Source organism: Lutra lutra, chromosome 17, assembly GCF_902655055.1.
Source record: "Lutra lutra chromosome 17, mLutLut1.2, whole genome shotgun sequence".
NCBI classification, from domain to species: Eukaryota; Metazoa; Chordata; class Mammalia; order Carnivora; family Mustelidae; genus Lutra; species Lutra lutra.
In genome coordinates, this window is record NC_062294.1 from 20,438,920 (window position 1) to 20,460,714 (window position 21,795).

Here is a 21,795-nt window from a genome sequence, read left to right on the forward strand (position 1 = left end):
TTGCTCTTTATCCTTTCCAGATTAACCAAGGATAAATGTGGGATTTCATCCAGATTTTTGAAATGTTAAACACTAGTGGAGGAATTCCCAGTTGCAACTTTCATTTTTCTCAAGGACTCCTAGTTAGAAATCATCAATTTGAACCTACCAAAGTATCTAACAGATCAGGAAAACAAGACTCAGTGTGTTCAAGGGTGTTGCTGAGAAATACAGACATCAGGGCTGAGAGACGGACAAGGGTGCTCTCTTTCTGTTTCCACTGTAAATGTTACCGCATCTGCAGAGAGGAAAAGCTTGCACATGTTCCCAAGAGATTCAAGTGAGCATGGTTTCCATACAGATGGTGTGCTGATATCCAGAGATCATGTAGAATTCATTCGCTTAGCACCGTTTGTCAGTGATGGGTGACAGTACACTCTAAATATTTGTATAAGCATTGTGTGTATTTTTAACTCATTTCGCTCACTCTTTTAAAATTTAATAATTGGGGCGCCTGGGTGGCTCAGTGGGTTAAGCCGCTGCCTTCGGCTCAGGTCATGATCTCAGGGTCCTGGGATCGAGCCCCGCATCGGGCTCTCTGCTCAGCGGGGAGCCTGCTTCCTCCTCTCTCTCTGCCTGCCTCTCTGCCTGCTTGTGATCTCTCTCTGTCAAATAAATAAATAAAATCTTAAAAAAAAAAAAAAAGATGGTAAAATTTAATAATTACATCTTAACATATTGCATGGAATACATGCTACCTACTTTTAACCTAATATAATTCATATTAGGTTAATGATATTAGGTTAATTCATAATATGAATTATATTAGGTTAAAACCTAAGAATTGCATGCTGGGAACAGACGTTCAAAAGATTCTGCTAGCATTTCAAAAATGTGGGTCTAGTCATGGGTCTATTCGTGGATATCTGTGCAATGGGCCCTCAAATATTTCAGCCTTTAGGATTTTGAAGTGTCATGCCTTTTTTTGTTTTAATGTTGTTATCAATGAATATATGTGATGTTTCCTGCTCGCCTGTCCAGGTATCATCAGAACGGCCCTTCCCAACATGGACAGGGAAGCCAAGGAGGAGTACCACGTGGTGATCCAGGCCAAGGACATGGGTGGACACATGGGTGGACTCTCAGGGACAACCAAAGTGACGATCACACTGACTGATGTCAATGACAACCCACCAAAGTTTCCACAGAGTAAGTAGGTGGGCTTGGCTTGCACATTTTAATGGGGCCACAGACAGCCCTTCTCTGACCCCTTCCTGCTTTACTCAGCTTTCAAGAAGGAATCTGTAAGAATGGAGTCTCTTTATCATTCATGCAAAAAATGGAAACAAAAGCACTACAATAGCAACATAAAAAAGTGAAGGTGCAGTAGACGTAGTCAGTGGAAAAGGAGATGTAAAAAGTTCTATGACCCTGGAAACAGAAAATCTATTTTGCTGGCTTTTTCACTAGATACTGGCTATGTAATCTAGTAATTCATTAACCTCTCTCTGTCTCAGTGTTCTCATTTCTAATCTAGAGGTAATGATAAAACTGAATAAGTTATCTTGCTTTAAAACGGACTGCCCCAAACTTTTAGGTTTAATACAATAATAATAATTTTTGTCATGAGTCTGCAATTTGGGCAAAAACTTGGAGAAGACCCCTTGTCTTTGTTTCTATAGCATCAGGTGAGGATGGCTTGCTGAGGTTGGAGGATCCATTTCCAAGGACGCTCGCTTATGTGGCTGATGAGTTGGTGTTGGTTTCTCTCCATGGGTAGCTCATCAAGGATTGGCTCAGATAGGTTCTGAAAGCGAGAGCCCCAAGGATATCAAGCAGAACCTGTATTACCTCTTGGGACCTAACTTTAGAAATCACATGCCATCATCTCCACTGTAATCATAAGACTGCCCAAATTTAAGGAGAGTTCTTGTAGACCCCATTGTTCAAAGTCAAAGTCATGTTGAAGCATTTGGGATGGGAGAGATGGCTTTGACCATTTTTGGAGAATACAGTCTTCCACAGGTCTTAATTAATAGAATGTTGTTAGAACTAAGTAGGCTAGTTAAAACCTTATGGTATCTGGCATAAGTTGTTATAAGTTGTTATTATTAAGTTGTTATTATTATCTGGGGGATTGTGGTCATTCTACAAAATTGATGATTGCTAAGGGAAATAAAAGAAACGATTTTGTAAGATTATTAATTATCATAATTACAACAACTACCATCATTTAATGAAGAGTTACTACTATGGAGTATCTCTATAAGAGCCTACATTTTACAGATAAAACTGGATTCTGTGAATAGTATAATAAGTTGCCCAAAGAACGTAGCAAAGCCATCCCCAAAACAAAAAATATCCAGTTAAAAATAGGCAGGAAATAGGAATAGAAGACATACAGATCACCAATAGACACATGAAAAGATGCTCAACATCACCCACCATCTAGGAAACACAAATCAAAACCACAATGAAGTATCACCTTACATCTGTCAGAACACCTAAAATAAAAAAAAAACACAAGAAACAGCAGGTACTGATGAGGGTGTGGACAAAGGGGAACCCTCTTGCACTGTTGGTGGGAATGCAAACTGGTAAAACCACTGTGGAAAACAGTATGGAGGTTCCTCAAAAAACTAAAAATAGAACTATGCTATGATCCAGTAACCGCACTCAGGGCATTTACCCCCCAAAATATAAAATCACTAACTCAAAGGGATACAAGCACCCCTATGTTTATAGCACCATTATTGGTCACTACAGTAGCCGAATTATGGAAGCAGCCTGAGTGTCCATCAATAGATGAATGGATAGAGAAATGTGGCACTCATATATACAATGGAATATTACGTAACCACAAAAAGTATGAATCTTGCCATTTGCACCAACATGGAAGGATCTACAGAGTGTAATGCTAAGTGAAATAAGTCAGAGAAATACAAATACTATATCATCTCACTCATGTGGAATTTAAGAAACAAAACAAACTAGTAAAAGAAAATAAAGAGAGGAACCAAGAAACAGACTCTCAAGTCTAGAGAACAAATTGATGGTTACCAGAGGGGAGGTGGGGGGAGGGGATGGCTGAAATAGGTGATGGAGATTAAAGACTGCACTTATCCTGATGAGCACTGAGTGATGTTTGGAATTGTTGAAACACTAGATTGTACACTTAAAACTAATACAACACTGCGTGTTGACTATACTGGAATTAAAATTAAAGATGTATTCAAATTAAAAGACAAAAAACAAAAAAAAAATTAAAAATTAAAAAAACAAAACAAGAAAGTAGCAAAGCCAGAACTTGAACATAAATCTGTTTATGTATATATAGAGACAAAAGTACAATGTGTTGTAAGGTTGCTGATGCTGCTAGTGCTTGGGGGAATCATCGCTAGATTAGGAGAGTATCTGGTAGAGCTTGGGAGTTTATTGTCAGAGAGATGGCACTTTTTACAAACCGGGGAACAAGGCAGGGAAACAACTATGGTCCCAGGAAGGCACCACGATCATTCAGAGGAATCCAAAGACAAGGGTCTGTGCAAGGGAGATACTGAGATAGAATTACAAGGCAATAAACAGTTCTCATAGGGTCCCAGACGAGATGAAGAAAGACTGCTTTACCTGGTCAGGCACAAGGTTCAGTACCCCCAATAAGCTTAAATCTCATATGGCATTCTAACAGACTACATGCTCCATTATCTACACTACAAAATTGTTTGGTCGGTGGAAGGAAAAAGCAAACAGGACTGTTAGCAGGGAGCCGTGATGCCCTTGCTCACATGCGATGATATAGGAAAGTTCCATCACTTTGGTACAGATACTAATTTCGTTGGCACAAATTCAAATGAGTTTTGCAGAAAACTGGATCAGAACAGGTTTCTGTAAACCTTCCTGTGAATTGGTAGTTATCTTCTGAGACTTATCAACCAAGACTACACTTGCCACTTGTCTTTGACTATCAGGTTATGGTGTAATTAAGTAGCATATGGGTCAACCTGAAAGCATTCAAAACCACATTATGTAGATCAATATAGACAAGAGTACTGAAACTGATAAATTTCATGGAAGGAAACCTAAAACTTATTTAAGTAATTTGTCCAAAACCACTCAACTTGGAAGTGGTAGGTTTGGAAAAGTTTGCAACCCTTGTTTCTCTGTCTTGTTTCACACAGAATATTTTTAAAATGTGAACATGCAGATGAGATCATCCCAAATCCAGCTTCTCTACTGAAAACCTTCCAGGGGCTTCCACCAAGTTTAAACAAAACCTGAAGTCTTTCCTATCTCCTGCAATGTCCTTTTTACATAGATGAGCCCTAGCCTACCTATGTACCCTCACCTTTTACAGAAAGCTCCAGCAGCGCTCGATCTTGCTTCTGTATGTCTTCAGTACATGCCCACTTCCGGGTTTTTGCCATTTGTTTTTTGCTTTGTCTATAATTTTCATCCCCAGAGATTCACATGATTGATTGCTAACTCCCTTCAAGGGAGTTCAGATGCCTTCTTCTGAGAGATGTCTTCTCAGACCAACTAATTCTAAATCAATCTCAATTCTCTTTCTTTCTTCTTCTCACACAGACACAAGTGTACACACTCAAACACACACATCACACATTCATATATACACTCACACAGGCATATGCATACCAGACACTCACACGCACCCAGACATGCATTCACACATGCACCAGCCCCCTCACAAACCATCATACACTCACACACAGTCACACACTATCTCATTACCCTCTACCGCTTACACTACTTTATTTTCTCCCTGGCAATGATATAGATAGATAGATATACATTTGCTTCTTTTCCTCTTCAGTGTGCCTCAGTAAGGGAAGAAACTTGACGATTTCATTCACCACTGAGTCTCCAAGGGCTAGAGCTGCACCTGGCATGCATCAGGTTCCCAGAAAATATTAAATAAATATATATGGACAGCCCACACTGTGGGAAACTTTCCCGATAAGGCAGTGTTTATTGATCAAACAGTGAAGGAGATGATGTAAGAGGAAAGTCAACTAGAGGGTTAGAAGAGTCATAGCCTTGAAGAATAAAATTTGCTTTTGATTTTTTAAAAAATATGGAGCTATGAGTTTTGTTTTGTTTTGCTTTTTAAAGAGAAGGATGTGTTTCTGGGTACCTAGACATGCCTTGAAATTAACTTGTGGACCATCTTGAAGACATGAAAAGAAGTCTTTGCTCTTTGAACATATAAAGACATACACGGTCCTCCATCACTTCCTGATGGGAAATGTAGCTGAGTATTGTTTTCCTTTCTCACATGTGGCAGGTGACCCCACCACATCACCCTGGACCCCGACACTGTTTCATCCTCCTTTGTAGAACACATTTCTTTGACAAGCAGTCCGTGTGGGATCTTCCTTCCCATCCATTCACTTCTTTCATGTTTTCAATCAATAGAGAGTTCAATTTCAAACCCTTTGAGAAGGGGTTTATTGGGATTCAATGAAATCTAAAGTCATACCAGCAGCCAAATAAAAGAGAAAATAAAAATAGATGTCTTCTTCTTCTAGGCGTATACCAGATGTCTGTGTCAGAAGCGGCTGTCCCTGGGGAGGAAGTAGGAAGAGTAAAGGCAAAAGACCCAGACATTGGAGAAAATGGCTTAGTCACATACAATATTGTTGATGGAGACGGTATGGACTTGTTTGAGATCACAACGGACTATGAGACACAGGAGGGTGTGGTCAAACTGAAAAAGGTGAGTTAGAGTGAGGACGCAGGTGTGTGAGTGGGCCAGCCAGCCCTGCCAAGGCAACACGGCAGGGAACACAGAGTGGAGGCTGAGAAACGAGAAGATGGACAAATGGGGGCTGACGTGATACTGCAATTCAACTCCCAGTTCTGGGCCATAACAGAACTATATCCCCTTCTGTTACTGCAGAGGGAGCTAACAAAGGGGCTGTGGCTGCTGCCAGCTGCCTGGGAGTTTTTCTGTGATTTGGCACCGTTTTCACACAGAAGGGTAGATAGCTAGATAAATCTAGATTTTGGACAAACAGCCCTGGACACATAAGGGGTTCCTCCTTTGACTCTGCCAAGCTAACTCTGTTCATACTGGCAGCTCAGAGGCATTTCCCATCTGAAGCATCCAGGGGCATGGCCTTGCTGGGCCCTCTGTGAAACTGGAGCCAATCCTCTGCTTGATTTTCTCTCAAAATTGAGCCTGAGAAACAGCAGCGATGGACCTTCCCCCACAGTCAGCTGAATGGTCCCTAAAAATGTGTCTTGGAATTGACTCACAGCAAAGAGGAGTTTATTGTTTGTCCTCGTTTTATTTTAAAAATCTAAAATGTACTCAGCACTCAGCTGAATGAAGTCTGTGCATCTTACAAACATTTATTCTTCAAGAAAAATCATATAAAGTAGATAGTATTGTCCCCATGGGCAATAGTACCTCAATTTAATTATGAGGAGCCTGGGACTCAGACGGATTAAATAATTTGATCCTATCATAGTCACACAGCTAGCAGGTCATGGACATGAAATTCAGACCTAGGGCATTCCGGAACAACGTCCTACTCGAGACATTTTGGAAACAGCTGGGCCAGAAAAGGATTATAAAGAAGCCAGATAAGATTCAGTTTCAAGTGAAGAAATAGTTATGATATTTTCTAAAATGGTTTTTCCCCCCCTGATTTACCACTTGAGAAATCAACACCTCTCTATCATCAAAGTGTATGGAGCATTAAATCTGAATTAGATGATGGGATTACCTTGGTTTTAATCAAGCATTCATTTTCAACTTGGTTTTGTAGCATGAATATTAAGCTCCTTGGTGTGATGGGAAAGATTGGACTGTAACACTGATAAAAAATTAATTTAGAGAATCAATAAAGAGGCCAGTAGCTGGAGAGCAGGCAGGAGTAGGGTCGGGGAAATTCCTGGAGGAATCTTTTAGTTAGGGAATCGGGGAGAGATGTGCTCTCGGAAGCTGACTTTTTGTAATACTTGCAAACACTCTTGGGTTTGGGGGATATTCTATGGGACACAAAACAAAAAGAAGACAGAAGGTGACTCTTTTGTAAAAGCATATGGTGGTTGAGGTGAACTTTGGATACTTGGAAAAGTCAACATTAGTGACAAAGAACTAGTGGCTGTGGCAGCCTAATCATCGACCATAGAGGGCTGGGGCAATCCCTCCCTCTGGTTTTCCTCTAGAAAAGTAGCTGAGTGACTTGTGTGTTAGCACAGAGCTGTCAACTTCCCTTGTTAATTAATATTACTATCCCTTCTGCTTGACACTGATATATGAGCACTGACATCAGCAATTTCTGCCTCCCACCCTTTGCTGTTCAAGTAATTGGGTGGTTGGTTATGCTAAGGTTGTCACCTGTTTTCAATGTATTCAGGGTATAAACACGTACTGTGTCTCTAAGATCCTGAAACATTTAAATCACCCCATGGAACTCACACATCACAAATGAGCTCTCTGCATATGATTAATTTGTACATTTCCCCCCAATTCAGTGTGTTTATTCCAGGCAAAGGAATAATTTTCTATAAAGCACTGAAGTCTAGGTTTAGGGTACAGTATGATGTTATTTCATTGGTAAAATAATATTTGCTGGAACTTCTGGCACAAAGTTCCAAATGTCCACCAGGAAAGAAAAGAATTTTGAGGGGTCAGTGTAACTGTATAAAATGATGGAGCCTATGGAAGTCATTATACATGATTTAATAATATAAGAGAGTACAAAGAGAGATCATGGATGTATTTTTCTCTTAAAATATTCTTTAATATGGTATTTTTACTCATTTCTTAATTCATTCACCCATTTTTCTACCAAGAGTTATTGAGATCTTATTCTTTTAAGCAGGCCCCTTGTGAGAGGCTGGACAACTAAAGTTGAAGAGACAGAGTCCTGGCTATAGGGAGGTCACAATTTAACAGGACGGTTAAGTGAAAAGATAGTTGAAATAGAGTAGGTTTTCTCAGCCTGGGTGTATTAACATTTCAAGACCAAGGCTTCTTTGTTGTCCTGGGCTGTTCTGGGTATGGTAGGAGGGTAAGCGGCATCCCAGGCCTCCCCTTGCTAGATGTAAGCACACAGACTAGTGCCCCCCACCTGTTGTGATGATTTAAAAATAGCTCTACACATTGCCTCATATCCCTGGCATGAGGTAGAGCAAAATCGCTCCCCAGTTGAGAACCAACTGTAATAAAGTGTGATAAAATCTATGAATATGGGTCATGAATGACTTTTTATACAAGTAAGAATTTACTCCTAGAGAAGTAGGAGTTTACCAGATAGATAAGGAGAGGAAGCACGTCTCCCCCCCTGCCCAATAAAAAAAGAGCACTCCTGAGGGTTTGGTACTGTTAAAAAATAGGACACATTTAAGAAACTTGAATAAGTTCAGTCTTGAGAGTTTGGGCTGGATACCGTGGGACAAGTTGAAACACTATTGTTGGAACCCAAGAGGGAGATTACAAAGAAATGAAGAAGGCAGAACAGGTTAGGGTGAAGAATTTAAGAGATATTTAGGAGGTAGAGTCATTCATGTATCAAATAGCTTAGGAAGCAATAAATATTTCTTGAGTATTAACTGTGTCAGACACTGTAAGTGTCAGGGGTGTAATGGTGCATAAGAGAAAACCTGCCTCTAGGATATCCAGACAGTGTCTATGTGGTTAGCTGAAGAACCAGTGCGAAATAAAAATGAAACATGTTGGTGGCTTGGTGGACTTGGGGAGGAAAATCCAATCTGTTCATTGCAACGCCTTTGGATCAAGCGGGTTGCTATTTATGGCACAGAGATCCTGGCGTGGTTTCTGAGCTGTTTCCTTTCTACCAAATAAACTCCTTGTAAAGCAGTGTGAGAGCAGCATTAGAAGACATTTTAAAAATATCCCCTATTTTAATAAAACTATTATTATGTCTAAGTATTTTTTTTATATTCTTTATCCACATGTATATACATACTGGTATATAACATTTGACACAGTTGCAATCATAGAGTGATCTGATTTGTTAACTTAATGTCACATCATAAACATTTTACATGCTGTTATATAATATACATAATCATTTTTAATGACTACATAACATCCCATCCTATTGATGGACCATTATTTCCTTAATAAAATCTCACAGTTGGATTTGGTGTTTTGTGTGTATGTTTCCCCTGATTAGATATAACACTTTATTATATCTGACAAACACCATGCACTTTGGAATATTGTTTGTGTTGGTTTTCTGTTGAATTAATCCCTCAAGGAGAATTCTCAGAGGTGGGATTAGTAAACTAGGGGGTATTAAGATTTTTATGGTTTATGTAGTGTGTTGCCTCATTTAGCTTTATTTCAACTACTCATAACATGGATATAAATGTTCATAGGGGAAACTACCTTAAATCGTTTTTTGGAAAGAGTCAAAGTATAAATCGTAGGTCAATGCGGAAAGGTCGTTCATCCAACAGCCCAGTCCCACATTCACTCAAAACAATCAGTGTAGATGCTCACTTGTTACAGTCAGTCCTGGGGAACGGGAAAGCAAAGATCAACCAGACTCAGCAGAGTCCTTTGGGATGCTCCCTCCCCTCCCCTGCCACCCTGCCACCTTCCTAGTAGTGGTGAGAATAAGAGACTGCAAAAGGGCCGCTCAGGGAAATTGACTCCACAAGGCCGTGAGGATTGGGCTGACCACTTGAAGACTTAGTCAAATCCTACCAAACTAGGAAAGGGCATTGCACACAAATGTTTGCAAAGATCTGAGGAGTTTTGCTTGGAATCTGAAAAGTATCAGTTGGACTGCAGCGTGACTACCATAGCCTCAACATCAACAGTGCTGTCCACTGGGAACTGTCCATGGCTCTGGGCTCTGGGTCCCTGGCCATATGCCTACATCAAGTTCAAAAAGTTCTGCTCTGAGAGCATCACCGGGCTACCTGAGATTAGAAAGTCTCTCCTTACCTGCTCTCAGAACTGTTACATACCAGTTGTTTATGTTGCCTAATAATTGGAGATGTTTGAGATATTGCAGCAGTCTCGTACCCACAGCCCATAAATAACATTCCTTTCTGCTGCTCAGTAACCCAGAGAAGGATAAAGGAGTTGCTGAGTCCCAGAAGGGTGGATTAGCCGTGTCCGATTTTCCTTCAAGAAGAAGAGTGTTCCCTGAGTCTGGGGTGTTGGGGTGGGAAGATGACAGAAAAACTGTGAATGTGTTTCTCCTTCCTGAAATTGGAATCATCCTTAGTTTTGAGCTTTGTAGAATTAGGTCAGGACTAAACCCCATGATTAGAAGCCCATTCACAGGAAGTGTGTGCCAAGCAGTTGACAACAGCATGGCAGGCAGATGCTAACCTTAAAAGACCCAACTCTTTCCAAACATTTGGTAGTTCAGCATCCTCCTAAGTGCTAATTAGAAAGTTCTGTTTCCTAGGCATCCAGACTGGTTTCCCTGCCCGAGTTGTACTTTTCACCTTTGGCTGATTGACTCACTGTGCCTCCTCTCATCCAGAAACACAGAGTGTTTACCATCAATTTCTCAATAACTACAGTCACTCAAATATGACTTCTCAATTTTTCTTGAATCTGTGTGAAATCTATACTGTTGATATTTTTTTTTTCTTAAAGTGGGATTCTTTTAAACATATATGCATTCTTTTAACAGGGAAGCATTTTTCTCACTGTCCTATATCACTTGCCATAAATGGAAGGTAACCTAGAAATGCATGCAATCAAACAAAATGATGTCATTACATTCTAGCTAGACAGTTGTATCACAGTTTCTCAAAAGGAGATTAGGAAGCATAATGTATATGTTAAAAAGTAGCACTATACTGAGGTATACTGATGTATCCTTGAGCTGTTTGGTAACCGAAGAGTTAGAAAAGGAATACTAGTGTCGATACGTAATTTAATAAGTAAGTTAATGTCATTCAACAAATCCATCCACCAAAGTTACCCATAAACTACCTGAAGTCCTCTTAAGCGCCCCTATTAGTCAGGGTCCCAGACTTTGGGAAATGCTACATGGTTGGAAAATTAAAAATTAGTCTCTCAGTACAATTAAGCCAGCTGTGTGTGTGTGTGTGTGTGTAAGAGAACAGTCATCTAACAAGACATACTTGTGCTGAAATTCAGTGGGTTATTTTTATTACCAAGATTCTTAGCACTTTACAGAATGGACTACATCATTTACTTTTGTAGTGTTTTAATTCCTCTCCTTAGATGATTTTAGTGAGTGATTTGGGCAGCCTTCGTGTTGTTATTATAGAATGAAGTTCATTTTTGATGATGTGGTCTTTCTGTGTCTGTTGTGCTCCTGGAATTACCCATAGAGCAGAGTGCAGTTTTCAGCAATTGATTTGTCTGATTTTCTGACCAAATGGCTCAGGTAATTGGATATTGAATAGATACTGATTTTCTCCCTTTGAGGAGCTATTCACTCTGCCCTGTAAAACAATCCGGTTTTTCTCCACCGTGATTTTTTTTTCAAGGAACCAGTTGTCAGTCTTCTCTTCTTCTTTCTTGCCAGCCCGTAGATTTTGAAACCAAAAGAGCGTACAGCTTGAAGGTAGAGGCAGCCAATGTGCACATCGACCCAAAGTTCATCAGCAACGGGCCTTTCAAGGACACAGTGACGGTGAAGATTGCAGTGGAAGACGCTGATGAGCCCCCCATGTTCTTGGCCCCAAGCTATATCCATGAAGTCCAAGAAAATGCAGCCGCTGGCACGGTGGTTGGGAGAGTGCATGCCAAAGACCCCGATGCTGCCAACAGCCCGATAAGGTACAGATATTTATTTAAAAGCCTGGATGAAGAACTTTTGAGGCAAGAGGTTTTAGGAAAGCCCTGAGGGAAGCACATCCTTTACTTTCAAAAAGGGTCCAAGATGATCTGGATCAAGGCAGTGTAAACAAGATTAAGATGTAGAAGATGGGAGTCTGACTCCATCTCTGCCATTAACTCTTTGGTTTGGCTTGTTCAAACTACCTAATTTTGTCTCAGCAGGTTTTCCAATGTGTACTAAGTGAGGCAGCTCTCAATAGGGCCTATCTCAGGGAGCTGTGCTGAAGTAGGAATAAGGATTATGAAGTAATTATTGTAATTATAATTTATTGAACACTCTTCTATGCTCCAGTTACTCTATTATGTGTGTTAGACATGGGATCTAATGTATCCTGTCAACTTTATTTCACAGGAATTATTGTTGCTTAAATTGAGGGGATATGGGGTCTCCATGGTGCAAAGTGGCTTGGCCAGTGACACAGCCCATGAATAGGGAGCTAGGAGAGCAAGCTCTGTCTATCTAAAGGCTACTGAGAACTTTGAAGAGATAACAACGGGCCACACAAATTTAGGCTTCATTTATTATTGAGAATCTATCTTTGTAACTTAAAAAAGCTACCTAGAAAAGTGATTCAGAACCCTGCCTCCTCCTCACCCCGGGGAGGGCCGTTGGGCCCCTGGCCCAACGTGTGTTAATGACTGAGGAGGCTGATGAGGAAGAGGACAGAGATGAGAAGGGAGGAAGACAGCCAGAGAAGGCTGGTCACACATCAGAGATGCAGAAGGGACGAGTGCACAGCTGCCTGGAACCTGCCCCAGGCTTGGCTTCCAGCAGGTTTTTATTTGTAAATGGCCCTTCCACTGATTTCTTTTCTTTTCTTTCTTTCTTTCTTTTTTTTTTTTTTTTAAGATTTAGTTATTTATTTGAGAGAGAGAGAGCCAGAGAGATGGGAGGAAGGGCCAACAGAGATGAACAAGCAGACTCTGCACTGAGTGGGGAGCCCAATGCAGGGCTTGATCCCACAGCCCCGAGACTGTGACCTGAGCCAAAATCAAGAGTCAGACGCTTAACTGACTGAGCCATCAGGCGCCCCACACTGATTCTTATCTCCCTGGACTTCTTCCTCTGCCTCCTCCTGGTCTCCCTTCCTCCAGTGTCTCACCCACCTGTCTGTTGTCCTACAGCCAGACAGCATTTTTAAGCATACCCCCCAACATCATAGGGGACTTTGGACTTCAGTCATCAGTGATCAAAGCGTTCCCCCTTGCAGCTCCCTCCAGAATAATCCCAACCCTCTTATTTAGTGTCAGGCTCTTCTTGGAGCCTCTCCACCCGGATTCCTGCTGTGCCCTGCTCATCTCTTCCCTTTTTGGTCTACTTTGGCATCAGACTCTGAGTGGCAGCTAAACTGGACCACTTTCTATTCTTTGAAGCAGAACCTACTCTCACATTCCTGACCTTCGCATGTTCTTCCTCCCCAGGGGAGCCCTGCTCCCCTTTCCTTCAGACCTGCCACATGGTACCCATGTCTCCCGCCTCCACTTGGGTGTCACCTTCCCTCGAAACCCTTCCAGGGCACCCTACTGATGGTTCAGATGCAGGTTCCACCTCACAGAGCTCCGCACACAAAATCACAGTGACTCTTTAGGTCATGCGTTGTCCTTGGCACACTCAAAGAGCGTCAGGGACTGTCTGGTTCCAGGGTTGATAAGCTAGAGCCCACAGGAAAAATCCAGCTGCCAGCTGCATTTTGAGGAATCTCTATTCAGTTTTTCATAATGGCTCTATCTTGAAGAGGTATCTGCACTCCCATGTTCATTGGTGCATTATTGCCAATAGCCAAGACATGGAAACAGCTTCAGTATCCATCAATGGATGAATGGATAAAGAAAATGTGATGTATATGGGTGTGTGTACATGTATATATAGATTATAAATATATATATGCTTAATATATATTTATATATACACATATATGTATCTGTGTATATATGTGTATATATATGTGTGTGTATATACATGTATAGATAGATTATAAATTAGGCTTAAAAAGACAAGGGGATCCTATCATTTGTGATAATTTAGATGAATTTGGTGGATATTCTGCTAAAAAAAAAATGTCAGACCCAGAAAGACATACATAGCATGATACTACTTATATGTGGAATCTAAAAAAATGTGAAACTTTGAGAAACAGAGAACAGAATGGTGCTTTCAGGGTAGTTGCCACTAGGGGGTGTGGAAATGGGTAGATACAGGTCATAGGGTACAAATTCCAGTTATAAAATGAGTAAGTTCCAGAGATCTAATATACAGCCTGTTAACTATATTTTAACATATACTTGTAGTTTGCAAAGAGAATCCATCTTAAGTGTTCTCAACACACACACAGAAAATGGTAACACGAGAAGTGATGAATATATTAATTAGCTTGCCCATGGTAATCATTACACAAAGTATACTATCAAAACACGATATTGGGGCACCTGGGTGGCTCAGTGGGTTAAAGCCTCTGCCTTCGGCTCAGGTTATGATCCCAGGGTCCTGGGATTGAGTCCCGCAGCTCTCTGCTCAGCAGGGAGCCTGCTTCCTCCTCTCTCTCTGCCTGCCTCTCTGCCTACTTGCGATCTGTCTGTCAAATAAATAAAATCTTTAAAAAAAAAAAACCACGATATTGTACACATTATATATAGACCTTTTATTATTTGTCAATCATACCCCAGTAAAGCTGGAGGAAAAAAGTAAACAAATCTGGCATGAAAAAAAGAATTGCAGTGAACAATGGAGTTTTTCTGTTGACACCGAAGAAAATGCGGAAAGGCCTGGAGGAAGACCGAAAGGAAAATGTTGTTAATTGCCTTTAAATCCTTGAATGTTCTCTTTTGGGAGAAAGGAAGAGAATTGCCCTTAATGGGCATCTTTTCAGCCCAAGACAATGGGTTGCATTAAGTTATGAAACCAATCCTCAGACATCCTTTGATACTATGACTGCTTTGGATACAATAGATGGAAATACTGAGTCTCAAAGGGGTGAAATGCATCTTTCAAAGTCGCACAGCCAGTTGAGTATTGAAGACTGGACTTCGGTCCAGATCCGCCTTCAGTCCAGTTTGAGCCTCTTACTCTAGCCCAACAGTCACCAATGAAAAATTTCCCAAGAAGGTTTGAGTACAGTGTTCTCGCTATGCAGGAGGAAACGTTGTATAGTGACTGAGGGTTGGTGTAACAACACCTTTAAACTACTCAAAACTGTCCACGCTATAGATTTTAAATGAGTTAACTTAGAGTATCTAAGTACATTAGCAACGCTTTGGGAGAGTGATGACGTAAAAACACTTGAAACAACTGCTCATTTCCTCTGTGCCTCATGCCTCCGGAATCCACATCTGCGATTGGTTATTTGGGTCATGTTTTCAGTGGTAGCTGTTCTGTGCATGTAGGCAATTTCCGTGTCTATAATTACCCAAAGATGCTCAGTACCGCCCTTGAACCCCCCCTTACCCACTCAGTCCTTGTTTCCCAAACAAATTATAGAACATTCAAATCTTTTATGAGGTTTGCCTCCTGTCCTGCTGTCCCCTCTACCTAAATTTCCCGTTTATCTTTGCTGGGACAAGAACCTGTGTCCTTGGACATGTGGTCAGGACACGGTATTGTCAACCAGACTCTTAGCTACGTAGAAATTTTGCAGATCTTTCTTCTCAGACTCCATAGCATGAGATACACTTTTGCTCACTGTTGGCTTCTGGAGATATCCTCTCTTCTTAGCTACCTTGGCAATAATCTGTTCATGCCTGAGACAGCAGCACCCTGGGGTTTTCACCAGTCTTTGATCTTTGGCCAGGCAGTGGGGGCTCCCTGAGATGCAACCTTTTGACTTGGACCTTTCTCTCTGCCTGTCCCCTCATGTACAGCATTCCTACCCATGCATGACTGAATTGAATTAACGCTCCCGATTCTCCGCCTCAGGGCTGATCTTTCTCCGTATTTCTACTCTGTACCTAGTCTGTTGTCTGCTGTGAATTTTCACACGCTTGTTTTTCTCCTTCACTGGCTCACTCATTTTTTAAAAAATTATTTTTGAGCTCATATTTATTGTGACACCCTTAAAAACATTAAAAAAAAAATAAGTAAACCTGACTCCACATTGATTCTGTGAAACCTGAAGTAGAGCTGACTTGTTAGTCTCTCAGCGTGGCAGCATATCCCTCGTGGAATTCTGCCCTCTCCTTGCTAAGCTGCCTTTGTTTTTGCGTTTCTCAATGTCGCCTTCTCTGACACTCAGGTGAGGAACTCTCTAGGACTCTCCCAGCCTCCTGCCAGTGAGTGCTCTCTTCGTCACACAGTCTTCTGTCCCCGCTCTCACTCCTACACCACCAGCTCCTGGACCATCACCTCATTGAGAGCCTAACCATGTCTCTGCCCGTCCTCTGCTCTCTCTCTTGCTTAGACTACCTTGCCCACCCCTTATTAATCATCCCCAAGGCAGATTCCATTTATTTGTTCCTCTGATCAAAAGCCTTCTGTAAGTTTTCACTGGCTGTAGGATGAAGGTCATATTCTGTAGATTGACATTTGAGAACTTCCGTGATCTGTCCACAGCAAGTGACAGCAGCAACAAGAAAAAGAAAAGCAGCCATGATTTGTTGTGCTGTCTACAGTGTATGAGGTGCTAGGTTATGTATCTTATGTATCATCATTTCAAGTAATTCTGTAATTCTTACAGATAAACTTAAACTCTAGGTACTGTTAATATTCCCGTCAAAGAGATAAGTCAGTTGAGGTTCAAAGAACTGAAGTGGCTTTTCCAACATCACCGAGCTTATATGTACTGGAGCATGAACTTTTATCTAGGACTTTACAAAACCAAAATTCATGCCCTTTGCTTCCAGAAAACAGCACTTTGCATTGTTAATTATCCTTCTCCCTGTGAGTATGTCTTGTCATGCCAACTAGATAGTAAACTCCCTGGTAGCAAGGGGAAAAGAAATTCTGTTATTTTTGCTTCCTTTTCACAGAGGGGTACGTGCTGAAGGCTATGTTACTGAGCCTCTCTGACATTTATGAGGGGTAAATGGTTTATCTTCAGTTTCCTGACTGGGGCGGGGGATTTATCATTCCATTCCCGTAGGGAGCTTCGGTGTCAAATGACATCATAGACAAGCTCTTGTCTTTTATACTGTGAAGTGCAGCTCCATGTGGGAGACTTCTGTGGAAACACCATGATCTAGAATTGGAAGATCCAGATTCTAGCACTGGCTCCTCCAGAAACTATAGATAATCGGCCATTTGCAAATCCCATCATTTGTAAATTGAAGGGATTAAAATGCCTGACGTCCATGGTCTTTGCCACCGATAATATATCTTGGCTTTTATGACCCTTGATGAAGGCCTTCAGACACAGGTATTCTGTAAACTTTAGAAAAGCACAGCCAAGCCCTCCAAGAGCAGGAAACCACCCAGTAAACTTAGGAAGCCCAGTATAACTCCCAGAGTTAACTTAACCACCTTTGCTCTTCAGTTGGAGACAGGCATGGCAGAGTGAAAAGGAAAGGAACTTTGGAAGTCAACAGACTTATTAAAGCCAGGACTCCAATTCTTAAAATTCCAGGTATCCTGGGCAAGATATGTTAACTTACCACACCTCAATGTAGGCCATTCTTCTTGTTCCATTCCCTTCTCCCTTTACCATAAATATAATCCAGTAATATTCTGGAAATTATTTAGTCTTTTATTAGAAAAAAGCAAATTTTCTAGTGGACAGGAGTAGCTAAAACTTTCTAGCTATGCTATTAGGCACAGCCCGTTATGAAAGTGTGGGGAGAACGTTCTACAAATGATTGACCAAGCCCGCTTTTCATTTCCACCATGGAATTCAGAATGATGCTCCCTGGGAACCCCTAAAACCAAATAAATTAAACTAAATAAATTCATTCATCAAAACAGAGTTAGCATTTTTCTTTAAATAAAGACAAAACTGATTTTTTTAGGACCATAAATGATCCTTGATGATAAATTTAGTTAAACTTAAAACTGTTTAATATTTAATATTGTAAAAATCTAATAAAGGTCTGATACATTTGTGACTTTCTCAGTAGTTTGGGAGCAAGGCAGTCCCACTTCCCAAATGCAGTTTCATAAATATTCAGATGGTGGGTGATTGTAGTAAATATGAAGAAATATGCAACATGTCATTACGCTTCTCAATCAAATATATGCTAAACAGCTCTTTCATTCATTGTACTGAATAAAGAATTCCAATGTGGCGAAATGATTTCTATAAAAGATTCATGTATGAAGTTAAAAAAGTAAATTTGATTAAAAAGGAAACCTAGCTCAAGCATTTCATTGAAAAAGTTGTTTTAAATATAGCATGGAGAAAATATTCAAATATTAAGCTGCTCGGAATGTCTCTGTCTAATTGCCTCATTTACATTCTGCTTAGGTATTCCATCGATCGTCACACTGACCTCGACAGGTTTTTCACTATCAATCCAGAAGACGGTTTTATTAAAACCACAAAACCTTTGGACAGAGAGGAAACCGCCTGGCTCAACATATCCGTTTTTGCAGCAGAAATCCGTAAGTATTCTCCTAAGGGTTTTGATTCTATTTTACCAAATTTTATTCCATCAGACTCTCTATATATTCTGGAAAATGACAGACAACTGAGATCGAATATATTTTTCAGTCTTAAGCATATTTTTTCCAAACTTCAAAATTTATTCCTGGTTATATATCAAAGACTGCATATAAACACGTTGAGATATTTTCTTTCTTTCTTTCTTCTTCTTCTTCTTTTTTTTTTTTTTTTTTTTTTTTTTGGTAGAACTGGGTATAGTCTTGGCATGTGAGTTGATAGCCCTCAGTAGCTTGGAGCTCATAGCCATCACCAAAGGATTCCCCACTTAATGCTGTCACTCAGGACTGTTTAAACCCAGAGCAGCAGAACCCTTAGACAAGATTTGTAGATGCTTATTTACCTATAGACCAGTCGTGCTCAAGCTGGCTCACACACTGGAATGTCTCAAAGGGCTTGTATTTACTGTCCGAATTCCCTTCTTTCAGACAACAGGCATCAGGAAGCCAAAGTCCCCGTGGCCATCAGGGTCCTTGACGTCAATGATAACGCTCCCAAGTTTGCCGCCCCTTATGAAGGCTTCATCTGTGAGAGCGATCAGACCAAGCCACTTTCTAACCAGGTAATAATGCTTTCTTTCCTCTCCCCTGGCTATAAACGAGGCACTTGGAAACGGGTTATTCTTGAGAGCTTCTCCTGGAGATACCACCCACTGCCCAAGAGGGCTTCAGAGCCCTACTTCAGCTCTGTAGCTATGTTCTCTTGTTAAACCCAGGTTTCTCGCCAGCCAGGAATTTTTGAATAAATGATGTGGCAATGTCAGCATGATTTATTTATGGGCCACCTTTCTCTTTCAGCCAATTGTTACAATTAGTGCAGATGACAAGGATGACACAGCCAACGGACCAAGATTTATCTTCAGTCTACCCCCTGAAATCATTCACAATCCAAATTTCACTGTCAGAGACAACAGAGGTTCGTACCAAGGTTCCTATGCATTCGGAGAAGTAGAAATGGAGAATGAATGGCTTTTATATTGCAGAGCACAAGTGTTCCCCCTAATCTTAATAATGCCTCTCTGTTGAAGAACAAACAAGAAGTAATAATACCACCTTTATTTTTGAGGCGTGTGAGCTCATTTGGTGCATATGAATAAGTGAGTAATTTTATTTTACTCTTTCTGTTGGCTTTTGATATTCATGAAGCAGTGGGAAAACCAACTGGGGAAGCTTACAGGGTCAATATGCAAACAACTTCATTTATCTTTTTTTAAAGAGGTTGATAAACCATTGGGGGAAGCATGGCTCTATGAATATTGATATCAAGTAAAGCATTAAAAGAGATTAGTTCAACTTTGTAAGGCGATGTAATCTTAGAGCTGGCTGTCCTTTCCAAGCGTGGTTTTAATGCAGTGTGGTTGGGTACAGAGCTTGAAACCTAAAGTTGGTTGCAGAATTAGATCACCTGAAGGGCATGAACAAAGCATCGTTTGGCAACCGTAAACATGGCAAAGTTTAATATCATTCCTGCTTCTCCTTTCACCGGCGAGTTCTAGACTCACAAATTATTTGAAGTAGTTGTTCTTGTTGTATAGGACCAAACTGATTGAGTCCCTTGACAAAGTGGGTAGTGAGCCAGGATCAAAAAATAAGTTTCTCGACTTGGGGCCAGGCTATTTTGGTCTGCAGCTGTTCCTGTAAGCCAGTGACAATGCAGGTCTATGGAAATGGAAGACGGATGCCATCATTTGACATAGGAGTAAAAGGTGGTCCTCCTGAGCACATATGCTTTCATTAGCCACACACTCTCTGTGCAGTAGGTTATGGATTGATTGCTTTCCCAGTGACTGAGAGCGGGCTTAGAGGAGCTTAAGTTAACCTCCTAAGTATCATCACTTTTCCCATCACTGTTATCACTATCATAAATCCCAACAGCTGTGCTCCAGACACCATACCCAGACCCTTCTGACACTCTCTCATCGCATTTTCTCAACACACCGTACGTCAGGGTGATTATTATCCTTCCCACGAGAAGATGAGGAAAAGGAAGCCCAGAGCCATCAAGTAACGTGCAGAGTCAATCAGCCACCTAGGAGTTAGACCTAGAGGTTACAGCCCAAACCACTGGCTCTCCTGGGTGGATTATTAAAGTAAAGGAATTCCCCATGCTGCTTGGAGTTGAGGAGGAGGATCTAACATAACGTTATTATTACTTCTGGACCTCATTTGAGCATTTACTTATGGCTTTTTAAAATCAAGCACATATCAAGGGCCACCTGGGTGGCTCAGTCGGTTAAGCATCTACCTTCAGCTCTGGTCATGATCCCAGGGTCCTGCGATTGAGCCCTGCATCAGGCTCCCTGCTCAGTGGGGAGTCTGCTTCTCCCTCTCTCTCTGTCTCCCTCTCCCGTTCCCCTGCTTGTGCTCTCCCTCTCTCAAATAAAGAAAATCTTAAAAAAAAAAATAATAAAAGAAGCACATAGCCAACGAGACTGTGGGATAAACTGTCCTAGGTGCCATGACAGACTTTTCTCTCCTGATGCCTTGCTCTCTGCAGCGGTCGTGCTCTTGAGAGCCTGGGTGGGAAGGTAGTTACACAAGAGACCTGTGTTTCCATGGAACCCTATAAAACAACCTGTCCTTCACTTTGTAAATGATTCCTACCGTTTTAAAATAGAAAAGTAAAAAGTAAAGTACTTGGAGTACTTTAATTTTCTATTTTGTCTAGGGCTTTTCTTTTACTTGTTGGCTTTGGTTGATGGGCACCTGTGAGTGCCTTAAGCACCTTTAAGAGATAACTCTACCCAGCACTGAAATAGATGAATAGTTCTCAACTGCAAGCTCACGTTCCTCTTGGGCTACAAGTGTATGATATAGGAATTTCCTTTCATAAAGGTACGTTTCTCCCAAACAGGGAGACCCTGACATGTAGTGGCTATGTAATAAGTGTTTCTGGAGCTGAACTGAAGAAGGTAGCATACATGATGTTTTCATAATACTTTCTACGATATGAGTACACTTCAATGTATGGGAATCCCTGCCTCCATTCTCGGAGTTTTCTTAGTCCCCAAACTCTTTTGGGATCCCATGCTAGGTTGATGGATTACTACACTGACATAAGCCTAGGCTTTGTCAGTTTTATGATGAAGAAGACACTTCTTATAAAATATCTCAGCATACATTTAGTTTTATCAACAACGAGGTGATTGACTCATTTGTCTGGAAAACACTGCTGTTCTCACCTGTGTCTTATACCACCCCCTCTTTTAGGGTCTGTCGGCTCATATTTGCGGTCAGCAGGTCAGAAACACCTGACGCAGCAGCAGGTGGTTCTGGGTTTTTCACACTGTGCCAGCTTCGCCTCCATCACATGCCGTGTCTTCTTTGTTTTCATGTGTGCAATAATATTTAGCTGCTGTTAACCCTCTGAGAACATTATATGAAGACATATTGTTCTCTAGGG

General features: G+C 41.0%; 1 protein-coding gene across 1 annotated transcript in view; it reads left to right on the forward strand.

Annotated features, from left to right (window-relative positions):
* CDH11 (cadherin 11) overlaps window positions 1-21,795 on the forward strand; it is a 157,125-nt gene that overhangs the window by 119,488 nt on the left and 15,842 nt on the right. The window contains exons 6-11 of the mRNA XM_047711449.1: window positions 1,021-1,188; window positions 5,526-5,713; window positions 11,499-11,752; window positions 18,199-18,335; window positions 18,822-18,955; window positions 19,191-19,308. Of these exons, the coding sequence (XP_047567405.1) occupies window positions 1,021-1,188; window positions 5,526-5,713; window positions 11,499-11,752; window positions 18,199-18,335; window positions 18,822-18,955; window positions 19,191-19,308 (999 nt within the window). The remainder of the gene's footprint in view (window positions 1-1,020; window positions 1,189-5,525; window positions 5,714-11,498; window positions 11,753-18,198; window positions 18,336-18,821; window positions 18,956-19,190; window positions 19,309-21,795) is intronic.